Source organism: Acanthochromis polyacanthus, chromosome 9, assembly GCF_021347895.1.
Source record: "Acanthochromis polyacanthus isolate Apoly-LR-REF ecotype Palm Island chromosome 9, KAUST_Apoly_ChrSc, whole genome shotgun sequence".
Taxonomy (NCBI): Eukaryota; Metazoa; Chordata; class Actinopteri; family Pomacentridae; genus Acanthochromis; species Acanthochromis polyacanthus.
The window spans coordinates 945,920-967,163 of record NC_067121.1 but is presented as its reverse complement, the minus strand read 5'-3'; the positions used below and the strand labels follow the sequence as shown (position 1 = coordinate 967,163).

Genomic DNA, 21,244 nt, shown 5'->3' with positions numbered 1-21,244 from the left:
ACCTCTTATTGTGAGCACAAACAAAGTGACAAACAGACTGAAGTTCACTGACAGCATCTTGAAGATGAAGACAATCTGTCTGTTCTTGGATCAAACTCCACTCTGAAAGTTTGTGTCTTTTCTGTACTTGAGTCCCAGTTTAGCTCCTCCCTTCATCCTTTCCTCCTTCCTCTCACAGCTCTGACTAACAGAGTGTTTGTCTCTGCTGATGACCTCATTCACTCTCTGACTTAAGATCAGTGGAGGAGAGTAACATGTACAACTGTGTGTCGTCTGCATACAAATGTTTCCTGACAGCATCACCAAGTAGATTCATGTATATGTTAATGTAAAGATGTTCCAGGACAGAACCTTCCAGACATCCAGGGTCCAGTAGTTGTCTTGTCTGAAAAACACATCAGAACAGAAAAGAGGATCAAAGCCACTCAGAGATCAAATGTCCCAAATGATCAAATAGCTTCAACATAGGAGACATGTTCATTTTTTGACCCATCAGTGTGGAAAACAACAATTGAACAATAGTGATATTTAGGCTCCTGAAAATTATTTTCAACCTCTAAATACAGTCTTTTGTCACCTTTGAATCAGTGATTGAGGTTTGACAGTTCAGTAAAATTTGCTGTTCCAACTATTATAATCCGATAGAAAATATTTTACTGTTTAGATTTGTCAACAAAGTGATGTGGATTAATTTGTAGGACCACATAAACTGTTATAGTTAGACATACTTATATTCCTATCAAATGTTGAACTTACACGCTGTTAACATGTTGTCTTCATGTGTAAATTTTAAAACATATGGCTTTTAATTGCCTCATCAAACGTCCAAACACATGATTTAAAATGAACACTAAAGCATGACAATGATGATAATTCAACACATATTGGGTTCATTGCATTGACAGAATGTCTTAAAGAGCCGTTACAACATCTCTATTGGACTTAATGTCAAGTTTGTGTTTGTGGCGGTGGGCGTGCAGAGCTCAGCTGCAGGAGAGAGAGGTGTAGAGGAGGGCGTGTGGAAGCAGCGTCAGGTTAATTGACGCAGGTGTTATCGATCAGACTCACCTGATTCTCCCTGCAGTAGCAGGCTGGAGCAGAGGACAAAAGGCACACGGACAGAGAGGACGAGAGAGGAGACGTACGGGTGGAGGACAGTGGACAGGATGAGGTCTGGTGTAGCGCCGGGCTGAAGAAGAAACTGTTTAATTACATTGGTGACGGTGCGGTGAATAAAAACTCTGGCTGTATCGCCAGACTGCCTTGGTTATTGTGCTGAGTGGACCCACAGACAAGTCATCTGTTACAGTGTTGTTTTCCCATCTTCACTGTAGTTGGATCTTGGATGGGTGACAGATTATTGGAAACAAGAGATATCATCAGATGAGATCAAATAAATGATGTATCTGATGGTAGATAGTAGCTGCTTCAACATGTGGATCAGTTTGTGTCAAGTCAGAAAGAATTAAGCAACTTTGTCTCCATCTCTGATTTTGATCAAAGTGATTTATTTTGTCTCTTTTCCAATTAGAACAACTTCAAGGGATTAGTTTCTGTAGAAATATAACTTGGTGAGGACACAGACAAAATTATTTCTTTCTACTTCTTCAGAGGTCGTATTTTTAATTATTGGCATTTGACAATAGAAGTAAGTGCAAAACATTCAAAGGAGAGTAATATTGGTGCTCCAGAAACTTCATGTTAGAGTGTAATTATAAATGTCTCCATATGTCCTACTAGAGGTCTGTTGTCAACTTTGCATCTTTTCTTGAGGTCTCTAACATCAGTAGAATTCCATGTGTGGCAACAAATACAAGCCAGCATTTGAGTTCTTTGCTGTGTTAACATGGACAAATGATGAACTAAATTAGTTGTAAGATGAAACAATCTGGTGTGCAGAGGTCTGTATATATTGATACTATATTTACAAATGTAGATGTTGCTTCCATGTTGTCTTAACAACACATGAGCCTTATTGTGTCTTCCCAAATGTTCACACACACAAAGTTTAAACAGAATACTGAATATAGAAACTGATAATTCAACACAAATCAGATTAATCCTTCCTGAAAGGATTCATGTTCCATTTGAACCAAGATAAATTAAAATGTCTGATCTTTACTGATTCATTTCTCTGTTCTCTTTGTCATCAGTTCAACAAGTCACAAATCAGAACTTTAACAGAGTGTGTCTCCCTCTAGTGGATGTTGTGGAGTTTTCTGTTGTCTTTGCTCCAAAGGTTTTTGTACAGAGTTTTACTGTTTCCTGTCACTGTGGGCCTCACAGCACAGTAGTACACAGCAGAGTCTGTCACTGCAGCAGAGGAGATCTTCATACTGATTTGGTTTTTATCAGCACTCACAGAAACAGACATTCTAGCTTTTGTCTGATTCTGTGATCCCAAGTGAAAAATGAGTAACTCTGGAGGTTTTCCTGGATGTGTTGGTACCAGTAAAATTCATCACCACCAGTAGCTTGTTGGGAGTATGTGTAGGTCAGAGTCACAGTGCTGCCTTCTAAACTGGACTCTTCATTCTTCACTACAGTCAGTTGTTGACAGCTGACGCCTAAATGAAGAGATAAATGTTCAAAAAGATCATATTAAAGACTGAAGGTCTGTTCCAGTGATTTCTTTTTAGATTATCTGAAGACATTTCTTCTTCCTACTTTAACCTACCTTTCAGTGTGATCACCAACAAAGGAAACATGACACAGTAATGCAGTGACAGCATCTTCCACACACTATCTGTTATGTTTGGTTTACAGACTGAATGTATGTGACAGTGGGAGTCCTTTTCTGTTCTGCTCTTTGACAGAGTTGCTCCTCCCTCAACATGTTCCTCCTCTCATGTCACTGGATGTTCTCAACACCAAAACCACTCCTGAAGATATTTCACAGCTTTAGACACAAACACATGAAACTCAGTAATTCTTTTAGATTTCCTGTTGCATTGCTTTTAAACCACTTTCAAGACTCACCATTTTATTTCTTATGGTCATTGATTGGAAACCCAAACTCTTCCTCCTACTTTCTCAGAAGATGATGGGTGAAGCTTCAACAGTAAAATCCTTTTTGGGTCAAGATTTTCTCCTCCAGTGATGGAGAGTGGGGCGTGAGATGGACAGGTGGACTTTTGCTGCATTTGTAGTATTGTGGTCATTATACTGGACCATCATGATGAAGAGGGAGTTGAGCCGGGAGGCAAAGTTCTCAACATACCACTCAATCTACATTCCAACCATCATCTCTGGTGTAGGATCGACCAGCCATTATCAGCAGTGGAACATGACAAGAACAGATTTAACACCTTCACAGCCACAGTGGAGACGAGGCTCCCCTTTTGATCAGCGAAGCAAGAGGGACACCAGGACACCATGCCAGATGTGGGACATGTCTGGCATGGATGTGAGAAGAACCAAGTCAGCAGGAAGCGAGGCCGAGAGCTGACTTTAAAGGATTCCCCCCAATACAGACCTCCAGGATGTGTATTGGACCTGTCTTAGCAAGAGACTGGCTCAAAACACCCAAGTACCACCAAGCCTTCAAAGGAACCAAATTGAGGGCAATAAAATTCTGACTGATTCCTGAATCACAGAAGAGGGGAAGCTCAGAAACCTGGAGAAACACTTCAAAGACATTCCATTCACAAACAAAGGAACTCTGGACTCACCTCAAAGCTAACAAAGACAATCATCTCCCAATTCTTTACAAAACTCCCTTTATGTACATCCATTTCACCAAACAAGGGAACTTTTCAATGACTTTGTGATTAATCTACCTCTTGCCTTACTTTTAATATTTTATTCCTCCTGATTAGTATCAATGTCATAATTTTAACATGTCTGCCGATCACATATGAGCATGTTTGGTGTCATTTTAATCAGCTATCTATCAGTAATGCTCCTAGAAAAACCATGTTCACCAAATTTCAATATTTTTGAAAGTTACAGAAATTACCTGAAAATGTAACTCTGTGAGGGACATCTGGACATCAGGCCCCACTGACAGGGGATGTACCAGACCCCTGCTGAGTTAATGATATGCAAAGGCACCCCTTTAAAAGACCACATCTGAAACCACCATTTTGAGTCCTCCTGAATTTTGTGAGTTCTTTTGAGTTCTCCTGAAAGCACCACTCTGAGTTCTCCTGAGTTCTCCTGAATTTTGAAGTCGACCTTGCTATCCATCACTCTGAGGCTCCACTCTGTCCACCGTTGTTCCGACCCACATCAACCAAGGCCGACCGATCATCATCACGGCACGCAAGTACCTTTCAGTCACTGGAACTTGGTGCAACTTTCTCAAATTCTCTTTTCAAAGATAAAATTTACAGGCTAACAAATAAGCCTACTATCAAATTGACGGCTGCTTTCAGGTGTGGTCTATTTGTCCCTTTTCCCTCAGAACTCCATATTTCAATTGTAATATTAATGCCAGTGTTACGTTGAAATATTGTGTTCTCTTCCTTCCCTTTTCCCATCATTCACATCTCACCATCTTATTCATTTTGTGTTGTCGTTGTTCGTCTTAATGTGTGTTATTGTTGTTGTTATTGTTTAGTTTAGCTTAATAAATGTGCATAAATATAAGTTCAGTGCCTCAATTGTTTTGTTGTTCACATCTTGGTCCCTAACTTGTATAGATTCCAGCTACCTCAATTTTATACATAACCTTTCAAGCTAAATAATTCCCCTTATGATTCCTGAAACTCTTCTTGACAGCACAACAAGAAGTGTTTCATATGCTATTTATTAGATTTGTCTAATCTAAATACTTCGCTGGTCGAATATCAGGTAGACTATATAATAATTCTGTACACTGCAAAAACTGAAATGTAAGTAAGATTAAATATCTCAAATTAGGGTGATATTTGCTTATTTTTTGTCTGATAAGATAATTTTTCTCACTACGCAGATTTTATGTAAGAGTGTTTTACTTGTTTTAAGTGTTTTGGTCCTAAATTATCTGAGTAAGATATTACAGCTTGTTACTGAGATTTTATGGCTTATATTGAGTAATACATGCTTGAAACTAGAATATTAACTGTTACAAAGCTGCTTCATCAACATCCACAAGTACAAAACTTCTTTTTCAAAGTCATAATTTCTTATGACTTTGACACGACTGTATCCCTCCAAATAATTAAAACACATCACAGCCAAATGAAATCTACTGTTTAGTTATCTATGCAACAATAAAAATATCCATCCATCCATTCTCTATACACCTCTTTATCCTCACTAGGGTCGCGGGGGTGCTGGAGCCTATCCCAGCTGACTTGAGTGAAGGCAGGGGACACCCTGGACAGGTCGCCAGTCTGTCACAGGGCTACATATACAGAAAACAATCACACTCACATTCACACCTACGGACAATTTAGAGTAACCAATTAACCTCAGCATATTTTTGGACTGTGGGAGGAAGCCGGAGTGCCCAGAGAAAACCCATGCATGCACAGGGAGAACATGCAAACTCCATGCAGAAAGATCCCAGGCCCACCCCGGGATTTGAACCGGGACCTTCTTGCTGCAGGCGAAAGTGCTAACCACTACAACGCTGTGCAGCCACAATAAAAATATGTACTTAAATATTAGTACAGTTGGAACTGTACTGTAAACTGATAGTTAATATTTAAACATTTAACATGGAAAATTCAAACAATTTCAATCAGAAATAGTTCATGTACATTCAGATAAGTGCTTCCAAATTACAGGGCAGCTTTAAAAGCATGTGACATCTGGGGAGCACTGCGAGTTATTTGTCACTATTGTATAATTCTATTACATCCGCAAGATGGTATTTTACCTGTACAAAGGTATGACTCTTGCTGCTGATTGTGTAATGAGAGGTATAATCCACCAGCTTTTCAGCATCCACTGACTCAGTAGCCTTTGCAAGGTATGGGACCTGAACTTGATATGCGATGACTTTTCTATCAAAGTGTATAGTTTGAAATAGTTGGTATTACAAACAATAAAGCAGAGAATCAACAAGACATACATTTTTGACTCATCCACATTCTGGCATATTACCAATCACGATGTATGCAAGGATCATTGATTTCTGAATTATGCAAGTATTGCCATTTATTACAATTATTAAACCTGTATTTTGGATTTACGTTTGCTAGGGTCTCATGCAAATGATCTTAGTGTATTACAGACCTCTATTTCATCTTTGTACAGAACAACCTGCAATGCATTTGGTATCTCTGAAAATCAGAGACACAATTTTAAATGGGAGCCATCAACAAGTTTTCAAAAATGATTTTTAAGTCCTACAGGAAGGTAAAATTTCTTCTGCAGTCTCTGAAAGAGATGGGAAAATTACGTAAAACAACGGCCTGTTGACCACATTATCTAGCAACATAGGGGAGTTCTATGAATTAAGATTTTTTTTAATGTTTTTTATTCGTATTTATAATGTAATTTATGGAATTAACTGCATGCAGTAATATTTTTTTCAATATACTGTATGAATTTCAAATTATGACTGCATTAGTTCAAACATTCTCCCCTCGTACAACATGTATGCCTCCCCCCCATTTTATGACATGGTACATTCCAAATGGAACGGCCAGAAAGAGTCCGACAACTGTCGTCTGCAGTGGGTCAGTTGCAGCAGGCTGCCTGTGCACAATTCTGCCGTTTGCAAGACTGTTGGAAATCCTATAAACTGACTACGCCACGGATGAAACTCGAAATGCTTTTTCAGGCATGGATCCTACAACAGTTGCAGTATTGAAAGGTAATGTTAATTTGCTTTGACATGTCTTTGCATGGTCAGCTAATTGTGAAGTTAGCTAAGTCCTCACATGCTAGTTTGAACAAACTGACCTTCTAGCCAAATGTGGGCTAGAAACAGTGAACAGCTACACGAAAAGTCTTGCCGTAAAAATAGTTTATATTATTTTATTGTCAGAAACAGAAGGAACAACTTTTAGGCAGCTATTAACTTTAGCTTTAGCATGTTTTGTGTTGCACGTTAGAATGGTTGCGGAGGGTTGGCGCGCGCGCGCGGCTGGGTTCAAAATCATGGTTAGACTTTAGCTAAATGTAGATATATGTTCCTGCTTAAGCTGTGCTTCTGTGCTGCCACCACTGACTTAACCAGGTTATGACCTCATACTGTATATTTACAGTGTGATTGTATGTGTTTTTCAGCTGCTAATATTAGCACAGAATTGCTTCCCAGTCTGTCTAAGGTGGACTTGCGTGACCTCTTTCCGGGGCCTGAGCACTTTTTCCGAAGGAAAGCCATTTGGAGGACCACTCATGGTGAAAATGAGATGATATCCGATTTTAACGTTGTGTGGACATTAAACTATGCTGTGATTTACAATTTCAGTGAAACTGTCATGCTCTGTGTCTTTTGTTCCCTGTTCGTTTTTCTGTTTTATTTTGTAGTGTCTATTCTTCCTAACTTTCTCTAGTCTTCCTATTTGTTCTTTGCTACCTGTTTGGTTGTAACTGCACTTTGGCCCAATCCTGCAAAACCTGACGGAAACATTTCCTTTTTGGTGTTGTTGCTTGTAGTGCACTACTTACAATTACTGTGAGATCAATTTTTGTGTTTTTCAGTGTGAAGAACTGGAGCAGCCTCACCCAGGCACCTCCTCTGGAACTTATGATGGTGCCACAATTCCAACTACCCCAAACGCTTTGTCCACTCCTTCTTCCTTCCCTGCACCTGTCCCCTCTTCAAAGCCAGGAGACAGTGCCAGCAGAACTGTACAGCTTCAAAGTCCACAATATGTTGTATACACAGACACAGAGCTGGAGCTGTCAAGAACCACCTTTTTTGAAAAACAGCGTGCTGGACAAGAAGAAGACTTCACACTCTCCAAAGAGCTTCGCTGTCGCATAATAAGGAACACAGTAACATGATCGCCATAAAGAGAGCTGCAGGGGATGACTTCCGATATCCAAGTAGCCGTGAGCTAACTGCGATGGCTCAGCGTCTGATTGTATACTACCCAATGCTGCGGGACAGGTCTGCAGCCAGTGGAGCTGAGTGGGTAGGAGGATATGCTTTATTCGGGATCAGAGCTTTTATGCGGTAATTTCATTACGATCAATGTGATTTTTACGTTCCATGTTTTTGTCAGGAATCTGTGAAGAAGCAGCTTTTGAGAAGGGTCCAAAATGTGACAACCCCCAAAAAGAAGCAGGGAGCAACTCCTTCAAGAAAGAGGCGACTGGCCATCAGCTTTGAGAGCAGCAGCCATGGGTCACCCACTGATGACAGCGGGTCCAATGCTTCAACTTTGAGCTTGGAAACATCACCGCAGTCTGGAGGCACTTCCCCGGAGGCTGAACAGGTGGATGGTAAGAGCACATACTGAGATTGTGTTTTTGTATTAAAATTGCTACAAGTATTGAAAAGGGGGAGTGCCTTTAAGGTATTAATCATTAATCATCAAGATTATCTTTTCATGGTAGCAGCTTTAGCTCAGTCTGGTTCTGGTGGATCAGCTGGAAAGAGCAGAGAGAGAAAGAGAGAGAATACTCCTGCTGACTTAAGACTTCAGACTCGTAACTATTACTTCACTGGAATACGCTAAAGAAATATTGTATTTTATTATCAATGTAGCAGTACTACGTTATGATTTATTGCTCTCATTATTAATAATTGGGGCACCACCCTAGATCTCTAGGGAAAAATATTAACTTTACTAAAAAAAATTAATATTCATAAACATTTTGATCAATCTCATATCAAAAAGTCTTGAATCCTCGGTTAAATTGACCACATTCTACACAAAGAAACACAAGACTGTAGTTTGATCTAAAATGAGGTATTTATTAACTATTCTATGAAAATAATGACAAGTGAACTATGTACAATGTAGATATGGTGTGTGTGTGTGTGCGTGCAGGACTACATGTGTGTGTGGAATGTGGGAGTGTGTGTGTGATGTGTGTGCTTGTGTGAGGGATGTGGAAGTAGGTGTGAGAGAGAAGGAAATATGGTGAGGATTAGCCAGAGCTAACCTGACGAGGTAACCGGTAATTTGGATTAAGAATTCTAATGATTTGTAAAAGAATAAATTGATGAAGTGAATTAATTGACCAAGCGGTTAGTACATCACCCATAGAATGGAATCAGAGCAAACTCAGCTGGAGTTATTGAAGTGAACCGTCATGGGCTGGGACGTGCAGGGCCTTCAGATTAGCCGCACAACCGTCTGGACTGGCAGGTTCGGAGCGGTGTGTCGTTGTTGTGGCCGCCTGGATGTCCTGCCGCGGGTTGATCGGTTCTATGCAAAGACCTGATCCAGCAGGTCTCCGGAGTTCTCAGCTGAGTGCTTAAAAATGATGGTTCTCAGGCTTTAGCCAAGAAAAACGGGTGTTGATGAAAAACGGTCAAAATTAAGAAAAATAAATGCTGGTTCTGAATCTGTTCTTCAGATTAAAACGAATAACGTTGGTTTAAAATTGAGCAAAATGTCTCCTTAAGTTACAAAAATATTAAGAGATAAATAGTTAACAAACTGAGATGGTGAGGGAATTTCGAAGATAGGAAAAAACGCGCTTTAGGTAAGAAAATAATGGGAATCTCTGTTATGGATTCCTCAGGTAGTGAAGAAAGGGAAGTGAAGCGGGCAAGAGAGTAAGAGCGGTAAGAGAGATGATGTGGGCTACGGCTGACTTTATCTGTGGGTCCAGCTAAGGGGAGGACCTGGGCGGAGAGAGAGAACTTTTAGGCGCGAGTCTGGTGGAATTTGGAATCTCTTTGTTCTCACAGAGTAGAGAAGAAAGAGGAATCCAGAATGGATTAAAATATGATATTAAACGCGCAAAACACGATCTGTCTATCCCACCATATTCAGTTGCGTGAAAGTGAAATGTGTAGATTAATACATATGTTCACATGATGTGAATCATTTCATTCATAACTATATGTTTATGTTTATGACATTAAAAATATGTATCACAGTGAAAATATAACAAGTCAGAGATTTGGTAACAGGTAAATACAATGGTCATCATTCAACCTAAATGGAGTAATAAAGAAGGAATCAGATTAAACATCACAAATTAATAAATCAGCTTCTGTGAAAGATAGAATCTTGATTTTCATGTTAATGATGAATGATTTCCACTGACATTGGTAATTCTGTAAACACAAAATACATTCCAGAAATATTAATTTGGCAAGGTTTTGTAAGTTCAGTTCCAGTCTCTTTGTTTCAGTCAAAGAGAGGGAGAGGGTGACTCCAGCCTTCAGCCATAAAGTTTTACGACTTGTTATCTGATCTGTGGAATGCAGAGACGTCTCCGGCTGAGGGTCTCCTAAAGCTGAAAAGGGATTTTAGCATGAAAGTTCATTAAACAAACATCCATAGCATATAATTGAAAGTCATTGTCTTTTAAAAAGAAGAAGTTATTCCAGGGGTTTAAATGTTCACAGGAGCTCCATCCTTCTGTGAATGAAAACCTACAGAAATACAAATGTCTCAATCCTCCTATAGAGATGGGTGTTGGTCAGTGCTGGAGAGAGGGACAGCTTATCTGAGTTTTGATCAGCTCAGGAATTCCAGAGCCTTTGCAGTCTTGCTCCATCAATAAACATCTACTCCATATAGAGTTGAGTTGTGAGAAAGTGTGGTGAGTTGTTGCGGATGTACTGTCACATTTCTTTTTAGAAGTCAGTTATACATGGTTTAGTTTTAGATACAAACATTGAAATGATTAAACTAAAAGTCAGTAACTTTGAATATTTGTATGTTTCTTCAAACTGTAATGGCAGAAAGTGAAACAGTAATCATAATTTCATTTCAACAATAGGGCCTGAAACTACTGACAGCCCACAGAACCAGGCCAGACACTACAAAGTTCTGCAGGAGCTATACAAATCCAAGCCCAGGCCCAACAAGAAGGATGTTGCCCAGCTGTTGGACCTGGAATACCAAGCAAGACGGGCTTACATCGACTCTGATGTTCTGAAGGAGCACGACAGACCTACCAAGATTCTTCAAGCATATCCCTGCTTCAGAGAAGTGGATCATGTAAGCAAATCAAATCATTTTAAGTTGATTTATGTTTAATATGATTGTATGTGGGGCTGCACAGTGTCGTAGTGGTTAGCACTTTCACCTTGCAGCAAGAAGATCCCCGGTTCAAATCCCGGCCTGGGATCTTTCTGCATGGAGTTTGCATGTTCTCCCTGTGCATGCGTGGGTTTTCTCCGGGTACTCTGGCTTCCTCCCACAGTCCAAAAATACGCTGAGGTTAATTGGTTACTCTAAATTGTCCATAGATGTGTGAATGTGCGTGTGATTGTCTGTCTGTATATGTAACCCTGTGACAGACTGGTGACCTGTCCAGGGTGTCCCCCGCCTTCGCCCGAGTCAGCCCCGACCCTAATGAGGATAAAGCGGTGTATAGAGGATGGATGGATGGATGGATGCATGTATGTTAGTTTACAAATGATAGATTGTTAGCCATTTTCCATTTTTTAAATTAAGGACAGATGTTGGCCAGGTTCTTTTTTGCACAAATTGTTTCATAATTCACAAAGCAGGTCACGCTGCAATTTCTACTTACATAGAATAGAACTTTATTGCTCCCCGAAGGGAAATTCATTTGTTTGGTCTTTACATAATGGGTCCAGACATTTTTTATTGACTAGATTTTGATTGGAATGTTGATTTAACAGGTATTTGCTATGTGTCCTTTTGTGGTAGATAATGGATGAACTGCAGCGGATCCTCAATCAAGGAAACCCCCACTTCATACCTGAACTGAAGAACCGCTGGAAGACCTTTTGTGAGAAGATCCAGTTTTATGGCGTTTTCAAAAAAGTCATGAGACCTCCACTGGCTGATAAAGGTAATTACTTATCATTTGATGACTTAAGAATCCATGAGCTGACCACAGTAGTCAGTGCTGCTGGTGCTGCTCAGTTTCACACATCCACCAAGTATTTTCCATTTACATAACTTGTCAACCATCCTAACCACTTCTACCATGTGCTTTTTTCATTTTCCCACCTGCAGTTTACTGCTTCTTGCAGTCTCTCCCAACCACACTCACTTCTGTTTCTTGTCTTGTTACTCTGTTTTATGTTGTTTTTTGAATAACTGACTGCAGTAAATAAAATTAGGTGGTTTTGTTTTTCACAGTAAAGCGAGGGGTTGCGATGATGAAAGCTTTGCCAGACGTCTTCCCATCACCCATTGCTCCACCCAAGAAGTTGGGGCATGCAAGTGAGGGCATTCTTCACATCTTGAGGTAAAAAAATGATGTTTGATAGTTTTTCACATGCTTTACAACAGGGCTGTTAAACTCTATTGTTAAGGGACCGCATTTTTAGACATTCTCCTGATTTTTTTTTTTATTGTAAATATTTGCTTTTGATACATCACACCACTGCATTTTGAAAACATTCATATTGCCACACTGAGAAAGGAATAGGCCTACTTTAAGAAACTGGGTGAAGCGCTCAGTTTCATTTTCTTTGCAACATAAGCTGTGATACAGCCACAGAAGTAAACAAATTTGAAATAGATGTATTCTACAGCACATCGTATGTCATGTGGCATATAATGTGGTCAATTCTGACATCTCTTATCAAGCTACATCACGGCACTTCTTAAGTACTAAAAAGAAGCAAACGACAGGATTGAGTAAAGACATTTCAGAAATTAAACAATCACTGAACTCGCCTGTGTATTTGATCCCACAAAACAGAAATGATAAATGCTTCCAATATTTTGACATCAGACTGCTTTTACTGCCTTAACCCAGTGAAGCTGTTTATGAAGAATATTGTTGCATTACTAGAGCCTGGCAATGACCAAAGAAAAATGTCTAACATTACAAAGAACATATCTGGACGACTCACATCAGTCAGGCAAAACAGAATGACAGCTGTAGTTGCAGGCTGTGTAGTAGGCTCCTTAACACACATCCATAAAAAGTAATAAACACTGGCTCACAACTACTTTGTTTCTTTTACACTTTCTTGTCTTGTGTCACTTCCACATATTCATTTTTATTTCAATTATAGACAAAGACGAGCATTGCTACCCTGCCACATATCCATTTAGTTTACTCTCATAAACACACACACAAATAAGCTTCAATTCACACTTAATTAGCCTCATATTTCTATTTGTGTTTCAGTCTGTGGAAGACCCCAACGCTTTCCTGAACGCAAGACCGCTCTCCAGCCCTGTAGTGATCGTCTGTGAGAGCAACTGCATTCTGGCCATCGGAACCATGCCTGTGCTGATCTTCCCAAAGGAGGACATCTCAGTGTGATGTACATCATGGCATGCTGCTACACCTTTCACCTCACATACCCCAAGTGCATAACCACACTCCTCTCTGTGCTGCAGACAGAGGTCCTCATGGATGCCATCCATGACCAAGACATGACTTCTTCATATAAAAAAGCTATGGCTGAGTGGAGGAAGTTCAGTGAGTAGGCTTGTACGTTGTTCTGTAGTTCCAGAAAATGTTAGATGAGTCAGTTTGTTCAGGTCTTAGCATTTGTTCAGGGCTCCTCAGAGCACTTTCTTCTGTAAAATGTTTTTGATACAGATTGCACCTTAAATAGAATAAAGAGGTGAAAAGAAATTGGATTTGTATCTTCATTTAAGCAAGTGACATTTACTGTTCTTGTAGTCAGGATCACTGATTATAAGCATGAATATTTTTGAATTCCACAGCATTTGGCTCATTTTAAGAATTTTAAGAAAGTTATCCTACATAGAGAGAAAAATATTCTGAACTGTTGCCGTTCCATCAAGAAAAGTAAATTAGATTTTAGTATAACTTTTCAAGTCATGTAATGCTTACTACATATCATCATGTCAAGACAATGGCACGAGCATTTGCTTCATTTCAGAATATTTTTCAACATATTGAGAAAAGAGGTCTCATATTTTTTATTTCTTCCAAGAAAAATGCACTTGTTATTAGTGAGAATATACTAATTTTAAGGTATTTTGGGTTTCATTGAGGTTAGATATTTTTACTTGTTTTGGAAAATCTTGACAAGCCAAATTTTCTTGTTCTGTTGGCAGATAATTTTGCTTAGTTTAAGTAATATGTCACTTGTTTTTGTGGGTTTTTTTCTTGTTTTTGAAGGAGGACTTTTTGCAGTGTAGGAGAAGTAAAGAAGGGGAAGTTCATACGTCAGGTGGCAGATGAAGATGGATAGAATGACTTTTCAGCCCATCAGGTCATCCATGAACAAATGGAGACAGATCTTACATTATATGAGATGGAACATTTTAAATTTTACTTCAACATAATTGATGGCACAATTTACCCCCAGCATGTTTTCTGCAAAGGCTCAACTAAGTCCAAGTTTGTTCCCTTTGGAAAGCCATATTCCTCATATACAATGACTACACCAGTGTTTCAGCATTTTACATGAACCCAAATTTATCCACTGTGTGCTTTCTTTACAGTAAATATGACAGCTAAAAGTTTAAAAAATAACAACATTACATATATGCTGCTTTGTTTACATTTGAACGAGGTAGTGCTGCATTTAAATCAGGGTGCAGACAGTTCTGCACAGTGTCTTCCAGATTTCAACAAGACAACAGGACGACTTGAAACGAGCAGGACATCGAGATTAATCTCAACTTTAACCTTTCAAGAAAACCCAAAGAAGCCAACATTTTTGAGGTAAGTGACTTCACTGCTCTGCTTGATGAAGCAAACACCAGAGGAAACATTCAGAAGGAAGTTTTAAAATCTATTTTTCTACAGCTCTGTCCAATTTGTAATGAAATCTGTGAGTCAGAACAGGATGTAACACTCAGTTTTTTACTGGTCTTGTAATTTTTAACATCTTGTTATTAAAAAGTAAGATCTTAGCAGTGTGGAAGGGAAGTGATGTGTTCAGGTTTGGTCATAACTGGATAAAACCAACTCCTGTAAAGAGCAGGACAAACATGTTTGTGAAGACAAAATATGGTTTTAAAGCTCCAAACTTGGAATAATTTGACTATAACCATGACGAAATACATAGATATGTTGGGATAGCAGGATTTTTCTACTGGGAAATATTCATTTTGGAGAATATAAAGATAATCTGATGTGTTGATGTGAGCAAGAGTTAAGGTCACTTTTTTCTGATCAGTAAATTCATTCAGTAAGTGTAATAAGTAAGGTAATAGCTCATTCTGTTTCCTTAACTTGCAACATGGAATCCAAAATGAAATTGGATTAAGCTATCCAGTAATATTTTTGTTTTTGGTGCTACAACTTGTCATATCTGCTCAATCAGTTACTAAAGTTCATCACATTTTCTTTTTCATTTTTCTGACCAAGCATTTAATGTTAAAAAAAATCTTCTGTGTGTTTTATTTTGTATTATCCTGGCATGAAAGTAGAAAAGTGTCAGAAAATATCATTGGTTGATTTCTGCATTATTGTTTTTTTGGGGTAATGTGTGCTCAAAGATGAGACTTTCAGTGACAATTTCAATTATTTTTTAAATTTGATTTTGATTTGTAAATAAACATACTGAACACATTTCTAAAAGTTAGCCTTTTTCATATATTTGAAATGTATTTTATGTGAGAAAAAATCTGTCAAATGAGACATGGTTGAGCAGAAAATGTTCTAATAAATGAGAGATTTCAACAATTTATAACAACATTACTCAGAATATGTCACTATAAGTTATTAAGTGCAGATAGATGAGGAAAACAGGGCCAGTTTTAGTCATTTAAAATGCCATTTTCAAAATTAAACAATGCTGAGAAATTTTAAATTGTTTTTAAAGGCATTGTAGAATTCATGGCAAACACAAAATCTCTGAGTGGAGACACCATTTCAATTTATTTTATTGAGTTATTTATTCGTTTATTGAGTAGTTCAGTGAAACCAGCTTAACACCAAACTCAGAGACTTCCACATTTCAGCAAAATCTAGATAACCAAACTTTTGTGAAGTAAGTAACTCCACTCTTCTGTTTAATGAAGTAAAACTTTGGAGTTTCTGAGGAAACATCCATGTAGTTTTGCTGCAATACTGTCCAATATGCCTTATAACACAATTCAGAACAGGTTGTAACACTCAGTGCTGTTGTTTTATGATAATTGGTTCAATATTCAGCAAATATGATTGAAAACTGAGATCACTACAGTGTGGTAGATTACCAATGGTTCAACAAGACATCCATAGAATATGTTTCTCATTTGTGTCTGCTTCACTTTCAGTCTTTTTTGACAAGATAAAAATGAACAATCAAAGTTCATCCTCATCCTCATCTTCCTCTGAGGAGAGTACTACAAGGCATCCTTTCGAAGTCCCAGAAGACTACAAGTTGATGCAAAACCTGGAACATGGAAGCTGTGGATTTGTGCCAGAACGTATGACAAACAACACTGAAGAGCACGAGGCCATAAAGGTGTCCGAACGGAACTGTCAAGACCATGAGGTAGGACACTGATTCCAGCTGAACAGTGACACAAAAAAGACATTGTTTTAAAAAGAGGTAGTACCACGACAAGATTCTGAGTCGTGGTACTGCTCATGTTATGTACTTTTTAGTTGTTGAGAAGAACTGATTGGACTCTGTGGCTCAGCAAACATATTGTCTCTCCACAGGTGAAAATCCTGAAAAAACCCATGAGCCACAACTCAAAGGAGAAGGACAGAACCCCCCCAGTGATATCCTCGACCATCCCTCTATCACTAGAAGCGACCTCAGCAGCAACTCCCCCACCAGCAGTTGGTAAGTGTGTTTCTGTTTACTTTGTACACAGGTTGTGAGACATTAGCAGCCCAGCAGGTGACAGAAGACTGATATGGACTTTTGTTGATTTTCATGTTTACATTCTCTGCTTGTCGGATGTAAACCCAACCGTCTATGTTTCCTTTTTAGCGATGAATCTAGACCCTCCACCACCGTGTCCATCATGGTTAAGCCTGCAGATCCAGAGAACAGAATCAACCTGACAGGCTTGCCTGATGATGAAAGTGACCTGAAGAGCAGTAAGCTTGAGGACAGTGACACTGCTAAAGACACTGAGAACAACAAGGACAATGATGAAGACACTGAAGTCAAGAAGAAGGCGCAGAGAAAGACAAAGACAAAGAAGAAGAACTACTTCCAATGCGCCTTCTCCTGGATAAAGAAGAAGTGTTCAGGTTTGGTCATAACTGGATAACTAAAAACCAACCAGTACTCCTGTAAAGAGCAGACTTCTGTTTAATGAAGTAAACACTTTGGAGTTTCTGAGGAACATCCGTGTAGTTTTGCTGCAATACTGTCCAATATGCCTTATAACACAATTCAGAACAGGTTGTAACACTCAGTGCTGTTGTTTTATGATAATTGGTTCAATATTTAGCAAATATGATTGAAAACTGAGATGACATCAGTGTGGTAGATTACCAATGGTTCAACAAGACATCCATAGAATATGTTTCTCATTTGTGTCTGCTTCACTTTCAGGCTTCTGTGACAAGCTCAAAAAGAACATTCAAAGTTCATCCTCATCTTCCTCTGAGGAGAGTACCACAAGCCAGCGTTCCGAAGTCTCAACAGGCTACACGTTCGTGAAAGAAATCGGACATGGAGGCTTTGCATTAGTGGTGGAATGTGTGAAGAACGACACCGAAGAGCACGTGGCTGTAAAGGTGCCCGAATGGAGCAATCTAGACCATGAGGTAAGACACTGATTTCAGCTGAACAGTGACACAAAAAGACATTTTTCAAAAAGAGGTAGTACTACTACAATATTCTGAGTAGTGGTACTGGTGATGTTATGTACTTTTTAGTTGTTGAGAAGAACTGATTGGACTCTGTGGCTCAGCAAACATATTGTCTCTCCACAGGCGGAAATCATGAAAAAGCTCGTGAGCCACAACTCGAAGCAGTCAAACATCATCGACTACAAAGGAGACATCTTCATAAAAAATAAGCGGCAACTGGTGTTTGAAAAATTGGACATCAGCCTGTGGGACTATTTGCGGAATTCACAACAGCAATGCCACTGGAACACGTCCGCACAATTATTGAGCAGGTATGACCTTCTATTGTCTCCTTATATTTCTCTCCTTGAGTGGTGCTAGAATCAACATGGGTGTTTCAGGAACCTTTACAACTTCTGCTTTTATTGTCATGTGACAGATTTTCTTTAACAAACTCCTGATAAATGTTGTTACTTGCAGCTGGCTGTAGCTCTGGATACGACAAAGAGCGCTGGCATAATCCACGCTGATCTGAAGGAAGACAACATCATGATGGTGGATCGTGTGAAGCAGCCCTTCAGAGTCAAACTCATTGACTTTGGTGAGGCCGAGTACAGCTCCAAAACCAAAGCGGGAAAGCTCCTCCAAGTAGTTGCATATAGGTATGAAATACTGATACTTTTTAAACTTCTTTAATTCAGCGCTGTCTCCTTATTGTCTACTGTGTCACATCTTCATTTGATGTTTTTTCCACTTTCAGAGCTCCAGAAATCATCCTGGGCCTGCCGTATTCTGAGGCCAATCGACATTTGGTCATTAGGCTGCGTGATGGAGAGGATGATGACTTCAGATGGTCTCTTCGGAACAGACTCCGAATACTGGACAGTGAGTAAATTACTGCAGCTGAAACACATTAGAAGCCGTCACAGGATTAGCTTCAGGTCTAACACGGTGTTATGTTTTGTTTGCAGCTCCTACGCATGATCGGTCTGTTGGGTGTCCCGCCACAACATGTCATCGATGCTGGACGAAGATCAGAATTATTTTTTCAGAAAATGCCTGATGGTTTGTGGCAGCTGAAGGTACAATACTCCTACTGTGATTTTACCTCTGACCTTTACTCACTCAATAAGATAAAGACTTTAGTAAGCATGATTGTTTTCTTCTTTCAGAGACCTACAGAGTGTTTTGGGACCCATTTCGACGACGCAGTTTACCAGTTCAGCTCTCTGGATGAAATCGAAACGGTACGTTAGGAAGCAGCAGCTAGTTGCTGAAAATTCACCTTCATTTATGGCATTCACATTTCACGGTGGAAGGTGATTTGACCACTGTTGGACTTTCAAAATGTTTTCTGCACCAGGTGTGCTCTGAGACGGACAACCTAGCAGAGGCTGATGAGAGAAAGGAGTGCATCGAGCTCCTGAAGGCGATGCTTCAATGGGACGAGAAAGACAGAATCACCCCCAGTGGTATCCTGAAGCATCCCTTTATCACGAGAAGCTACCTCAGCAGCAACTCCCCCACCAGCAGTTGGTAAGTGTGTTTCTGTTTACTTTGTACACAGGTTGTGAGACATTAGCAGCCCAGCAGGTGACAAAAGACTGATATGGACTTTTGTTGATTTTCATGTTTACATTCTCTGCTTGTCGGATGTAAACCCAACCGTGTATGTTTTCTTTTTTAGCGATGAACCGAGACCCTCCACCAGCCTGTCCATCACGGTTAAGCCTGCAGATCCAGAGAACAGAATCAACCTGACAGGCTTGCCTGATGATGAAAGTGACCTGAAGAGCAGTAAGCTTGAGGACAGTGACACTGCTAAAGACACTGAGACCAGCAAAGACAGAAACAATGATGAAGACACTAAAGGCAATGAGAAGGACCAGAGAAGGACAAAGACAAAGAAGAAGAACTGCTTCGAACGCATCTTCTCCTGGAGAAAGAAGACGTTCTGCTGCTGCTGCTGTGTCCAAGTTTAAGGATGTGATACGTCTGATGTGATGAACTGAGCAGCACTAATGGACTGGATCCACAGTTCCTTTTTTTTTTTTTGTTTTTTTTGTTTTAAAATCAATAAAAGTCCGTATCAGTTCCTGACCTCAGCATCGTTCGCTGGGTTTACCTTCACCCCAACCGGTCGAGGCAGATGGCCGCCTTGTCTGAGCCTGGTTCTGCCGGAGGGTTCTTCCTGAAAAAGGGAGTTTTACCTCCCCACTGTCGCCAAGTGCTTGCTCAGACAGGGAATCCAAAGGAAACTTTGGATTTGTTGGATTTCTCTGTATTATTTTGTCTTTACTTTCCTCATTGAAGTGTCTTGTGATGACCCATTTGAACTGGTGAATAAAATGTATTGAAAATGAATTGAAAGTTTCACCTAAAAAGTGTCTGGATTTTGGTCACATGGTTGATGCTCACAACTGCCCTGAGTCAGTCGTGGCTTCTCAGTTGCCGTGCAGAGCAGAGAGTCTTTGGGTTTCTTTTTTTATTTACAATTTCCATCGTTATTTTTGGTGAATTTTTAAATTTGACATTTTAAATAAAGTGACTACAATGAAATCTGACAATTTTAGGCTTATTTTCAAGATGCTTTCTCTATGTAACCACACAAAACTGATGGTATTTATGACAAACAGTGGGAAAGTTGAACCACTCTTTCCATTTTTACAGTTTCTGGCTCTAAAAAGAGTGTGCATTTTGAAGATTTTTAAAAACAAAACATGCCTTGTAAACAAAGTGGTGCTACAAGGGTTAAAAGGGACAAGCACATCTCATTGCAATGAGTGATGAAGTTATTTTTCCTGCACTCTGCAACTTACAAGTCTCCCATAACTATCAGTCTTAATCATTTGTAATCCTTTACATTTTCGTTGTGCAGTTAATTTTGCGGAGCTCATTGTTTGCTCAGACGGTCAGGCATTCCCTCATGGAGCTAAAATAGAGACAGTATTGGTTGTCATTGAAAAAAAAAGAATTTACCATTGAAAAAAATAGTTATTGAAAACACAATTTCCTCTGCTGTAGTCTTGACGGTCGGACTTCCCCAAACCAAAGAAAAACAAATTACAAATCTAAAACAACCACATTTTCAAAGCAAAAAAAAAAAAAATTATTATTGAATTTTTTGTTATCCACTCATTCCTTTTGCTGTCAAACTACAGTTCCAGTAGGTTCTCCTCTCTTTTCTTTTTTTCCACCATGTTTGTTTGTTTGCTGCATGGGCGTAACCACCATCTCAGAAGTGAGGGGGACAATTTTTCAGAGCGATTTATCATTCTCTTACATTTAATTGCACCGTCCTTAGTGGCTAAAGAACCACATAATCCCTAACAGCCACAGTACAATACCAGGGGACCAACTAGGCTAGTTCTTTAAACTATAAAGTACAAAACTTTAAACTATAAAATCTAAAGTTTTAGTGGCCAAACTCTAGTTGAGTTGACAACAATGTCCCTTGAACATCTACTGGACGAGTAGCCAAAGGAGCCAAACACTGAACATGAAATGATCAGTACTGCCTGGTTTCTCCCTGCAATAGATATCTTATTTTCAGGAAGTTATAATCTCTCCTTAC

The 21,244-nt window shown here is 39.4% G+C and overlaps 3 protein-coding genes across 3 annotated transcripts; all 3 read left to right on the top strand.

Moving 5' to 3' along the window:
* Nucleotides 1-6,618: 6,618 nt before the first annotated feature.
* Nucleotides 6,619-13,587, top strand: LOC127535553 (uncharacterized). The gene is made up of 7 exons (XM_051953892.1): nt 6,619-6,748; nt 7,165-8,018; nt 8,109-8,328; nt 10,792-11,012; nt 11,691-11,835; nt 12,129-12,237; nt 13,132-13,587. Exons 2-7 carry the CDS (start codon nt 7,884-7,886, stop codon nt 13,157-13,159), a joined length of 858 nt encoding a protein of 285 aa, XP_051809852.1. The 5' UTR covers nt 6,619-6,748; nt 7,165-7,883; the 3' UTR covers nt 13,160-13,587.
* Nucleotides 13,588-16,639: 3,052 nt separating this feature from the next.
* On the top strand, nt 16,640-18,051 carry LOC127535482 (uncharacterized). Its single transcript, XM_051953640.1, has 4 exons — nt 16,640-16,708; nt 16,859-17,124; nt 17,432-17,646; nt 17,815-18,051. Exons 2-4 carry the CDS (start codon nt 16,893-16,895, stop codon nt 18,049-18,051), a joined length of 684 nt encoding a protein of 227 aa, XP_051809600.1. The 5' UTR covers nt 16,640-16,708; nt 16,859-16,892.
* A 427-nt stretch (nt 18,052-18,478) lies between these two features.
* Nucleotides 18,479-19,700, top strand: LOC127535558 (homeodomain-interacting protein kinase 4-like). The gene is made up of 5 exons (XM_051953899.1): nt 18,479-18,555; nt 18,642-18,752; nt 18,843-18,917; nt 19,034-19,206; nt 19,358-19,700. Exons 1-5 carry the CDS (start codon nt 18,499-18,501, stop codon nt 19,650-19,652), a joined length of 711 nt encoding a protein of 236 aa, XP_051809859.1. The 5' UTR covers nt 18,479-18,498; the 3' UTR covers nt 19,653-19,700.
* Nucleotides 19,701-21,244: the final 1,544 nt, after the last annotated feature.

Coding starts and splice junctions, on each gene's coding strand:
- LOC127535558 (XM_051953899.1), top strand. CDS start 18,499: ATGGAGAGGATGATGACTTCAGATGGTCTCTTCGGAACAGACTCCGAA. Junction 18,753..18,842: donor ATGGTTTGTGGCAGCTGAAG/GTACAATACTCC, acceptor TTCTTCTTTCAG/AGACCTACAGAGTGTTTTGG. Junction 19,207..19,357: donor AACTCCCCCACCAGCAGTTG/GTAAGTGTGTTT, acceptor TTTCTTTTTTAG/CGATGAACCGAGACCCTCCA.
- LOC127535482 (XM_051953640.1), top strand. CDS start 16,893: ATGGTTAAGCCTGCAGATCCAGAGAACAGAATCAACCTGACAGGCTTG. Junction 17,125..17,431: donor GATAAAGAAGAAGTGTTCAG/GTTTGGTCATAA, acceptor CTTCACTTTCAG/GCTTCTGTGACAAGCTCAAA. Junction 17,647..17,814: donor GGAGCAATCTAGACCATGAG/GTAAGACACTGA, acceptor GTCTCTCCACAG/GCGGAAATCATGAAAAAGCT.
- LOC127535553 (XM_051953892.1), top strand. CDS start 7,884: ATGATCGCCATAAAGAGAGCTGCAGGGGATGACTTCCGATATCCAAGT. Junction 8,329..10,791: donor GGAGGCTGAACAGGTGGATG/GTAAGAGCACAT, acceptor TTTCAACAATAG/GGCCTGAAACTACTGACAGC. Junction 11,013..11,690: donor GCTTCAGAGAAGTGGATCAT/GTAAGCAAATCA, acceptor CTTTTGTGGTAG/ATAATGGATGAACTGCAGCG.